The sequence below is a fragment of the Neolamprologus brichardi genome, chromosome 10, assembly GCF_056152115.1.
Source record: "Neolamprologus brichardi isolate AB-2024 chromosome 10, ASM5615211v1, whole genome shotgun sequence".
Lineage (NCBI taxonomy): Eukaryota > Metazoa > Chordata > Actinopteri > Cichliformes > Cichlidae > Neolamprologus > Neolamprologus brichardi.
In genome coordinates this window covers 19,194,532-19,197,463 of record NC_142113.1, presented here as the reverse complement: position 1 = coordinate 19,197,463, position 2,932 = coordinate 19,194,532, and the positions used below count along the sequence as shown (strand labels likewise).

Genomic DNA, 2,932 nt, shown 5'->3' with positions numbered 1-2,932 from the left:
CTTCAAACAAATGATGAACGCACGGAGATGTGGTGCAAAATGAGCCGTGAAAATTTAATAAATGACAAATTAATAAAGAGGCATGAACACTTTTTTGTATCGAAAAAATATCGAACCGTGACACCAAAGTATCGAACCGAACCGAACCGTGAATTTTGTGTATCGTTGCACCCCTAATATATATATATATATATATATATACACATGTATGTATGTATATATGTGTGGGTGGGTGTGTGTGTGTGTGTGTGTGTAGAGAGAGAGAGAGAGAGAGAGAGGAAATATATACAATACGTATAATAATAATACTCAAGTTTTCAAGACATTTTATTTCAAATTCAAATTCAAATTCAAATTTTATTTGTCACACACACACAACCATACACAGTATGACATGGGGGTGAAATGCTTGTAGCTGCGCAATGCCCAACCATTAAAGGACAGAAAAAAAGTTTTACAGTATTACAGTATTTACAATTTACTACAAAATTTACAATTTAACTTAGGAATTTACAGTAAAAATAAAAATAAAAATAAATAAAAATGTGCAAACAGCAGAGAGAGATTATAAAGATTATAAATTATAGGAAATTATAGGAAATGTGTGGTGGTGCGTGTGGTGATGTGATGTGTGTGAGAGTCCAGTCTTATAGTGATGTGTGTGGGAGAGTCCAGTCCTACACCTGGTTCAGGGCCCGAATAGCCTGGGGGAAGAAGCTCCTCCTCATTCTCTCTGTTTTGGCCTTAAGGGAGCAGAAGCGCTTCCCAGACCTCAACAGTGAGAAGAGTCCATTGTTGGGATGGGAGAGGTCCATCATAATCTTCCTAGCTTTGGTCTTGCACCGCTTGGTGTAGATGGACAGCAGGTCAGGGAGCTCTGATTGAATGATGCGTTCGGCTGAGCGCACCACTCTTTGCAGATCTCGTCTGTCCTGCTTGGTGCTGTTCCCAAACCAGGTGCAGATGTTTGCCGTCAGGACGCTCTCGATGGTGCAGCAGTAGAAGTTCTTGAGCACCTTCAGTGGCAGATGGAAGTCTCTAAGTCTTCTGAGGAAGAAGAGACACTGACGGGCTTTCTTAACCTGGGTGTTGATGTGGCAGGACCATGACAGGTCCTGAGTGATGTGGACACCTAGGTATCGGAAACTGTCCACTCTCTCCACTGGCGTGCCACTGATGATGAGGGGTTTGTAATTCCTCGCCTGCTTTGTGGTGAAGTCCACGATCAGCTCCTTAGTCTTGCTGATGTTTAGGAGGAGGTTATTCTCCTGGCACCAGGTCTCCAGGTTCCTAATCTCCTCCAGGTAGGCCGTCTCGATGTTGTCGGAGATCAGGCCTATTTCTATCCCGTACTCTCCACTGATGTAACATAACTACTCCTCCTGCATAATCCTGATTAAAATCTGTTGTAGCCTTTCCTCTTGCTGCAGTGCCCCAGTTTTTAGATCAAAATATTTTCAGTTCCCCACTACAACTTTCCTTCTCCCCATACACCTACATAATGACACTTAAACACTTCTTCTTCTTCTCCTTTAAATGTTTTATTTTAAAAACTTTAATCAATGCTAAAATACAACCTCACGTCAAGAATGTTACAAAAATATTTTCTGTATTTTAAAACAACTTTTGTGTTCTAAAGTATTTTCAGTATACATGTTCATGTAGTCACATAAAAAATAAGCAGGTAATCTGTTGGAGACAGTCAAATAAGTTTTTATTGATTTTTTTTTCCTATTCTTTAATACAAAGGCCATAGAATGAGAGCTGCAAAGGTTTCTCATAGTTTTCCATATTTAAATTGTATTTACAATGGAGTACGCAACAACTGGAATAATGTATGACTATTCCATTGTGTTTTTTTATGAGTACTTTAACTGTAATATGTTTTGAACACAATACTTTATTCTACTCTAACAATCTTTTATGATTTAATACAGCAGTGATTACAAGGTCTTGTTTTTGCTTTCATGCAATTGAGATAAGTTCTTTTGCAAAGCTTCTTGACTGCATTCATCACTTCTTCTGTCTTCAGAGCATATATAATAGGATCAAGCAAAGCTGGTATGGTGTGTGTCAATACAGAATTTATCATTCTGGCATTAGGATCAATGTAGGAGGCCATTGCAGCTATGTTAGTGATTCCAATTGGCAAGAAGAACATGACCACAAGGATCAGGTGAGAAGTACAAGTTTTTAATGCTCTGATTCGTTCCTTTTTTGACGTAGTCCTGCTCAGTGCTATGAAAATACAGACATATGTGGCTATAATGAATATAAGAGGAATGATGATGAGTATAGTGATAAGTGCAGATGCCATGTTGTAATTTAAAGATGTATCATTACAAGCCAGACGATAAACTGGTCCATGATCACAGAAAAAGCTGTTAACCACCAAAGATCTACAGAATGAGACACGATTAACAAGCCCAACCATGGTTGCTATTACACTTACTAAAAAAATCCATACAAACAGCAGAATTGCAGCAACTGATGTTTCTGTCACAATACTATGATACCTTAAAGGGAAACAAATGGCTATAAGTCTGTCATATGCCATAGTGACAAGTGTCCATGACTGCACACTTGCAAAGAACATAACAAAGAACATATAACTTAAACAGGCGTCATAGAGGATGTATCTCCTGTCAAACAGAAAAGTATCTAAGAGTTTGGGGATGAGAGCTGTGCTCCCACACAAATCTGTCAAAGCCATGTTGAACACAATCATGTATTTAGGAGTATGAAGAGTCTTCACCAGCGAAATAAGTGAGAGAAGAAAACCATTACCCAAAACAGTCATGATGTAGACAAAACACAGGAAGGCATAGAAATATCTAATATGAGGGATGTTGGAAAACCCACTGAGATAAAACTTTTCAGGCCGAACAAATGTGTTATTAAACATCCTAGTGGCTTTATCTTCTGTTCCCAT

At 38.5% G+C, this 2,932-nt stretch overlaps 1 protein-coding gene across 1 annotated transcript; it reads right to left on the bottom strand.

The window, feature by feature from the left end:
- Positions 1-1,921: 1,921 nt before the first annotated feature.
- Positions 1,922-2,932, bottom strand: LOC102786335 (olfactory receptor 8G17-like). The gene has a single exon (XM_006808677.3). The coding sequence runs from the start codon at positions 2,930-2,932 to the stop codon at positions 1,922-1,924; it is 1,011 nt and encodes a 336-aa protein (XP_006808740.3).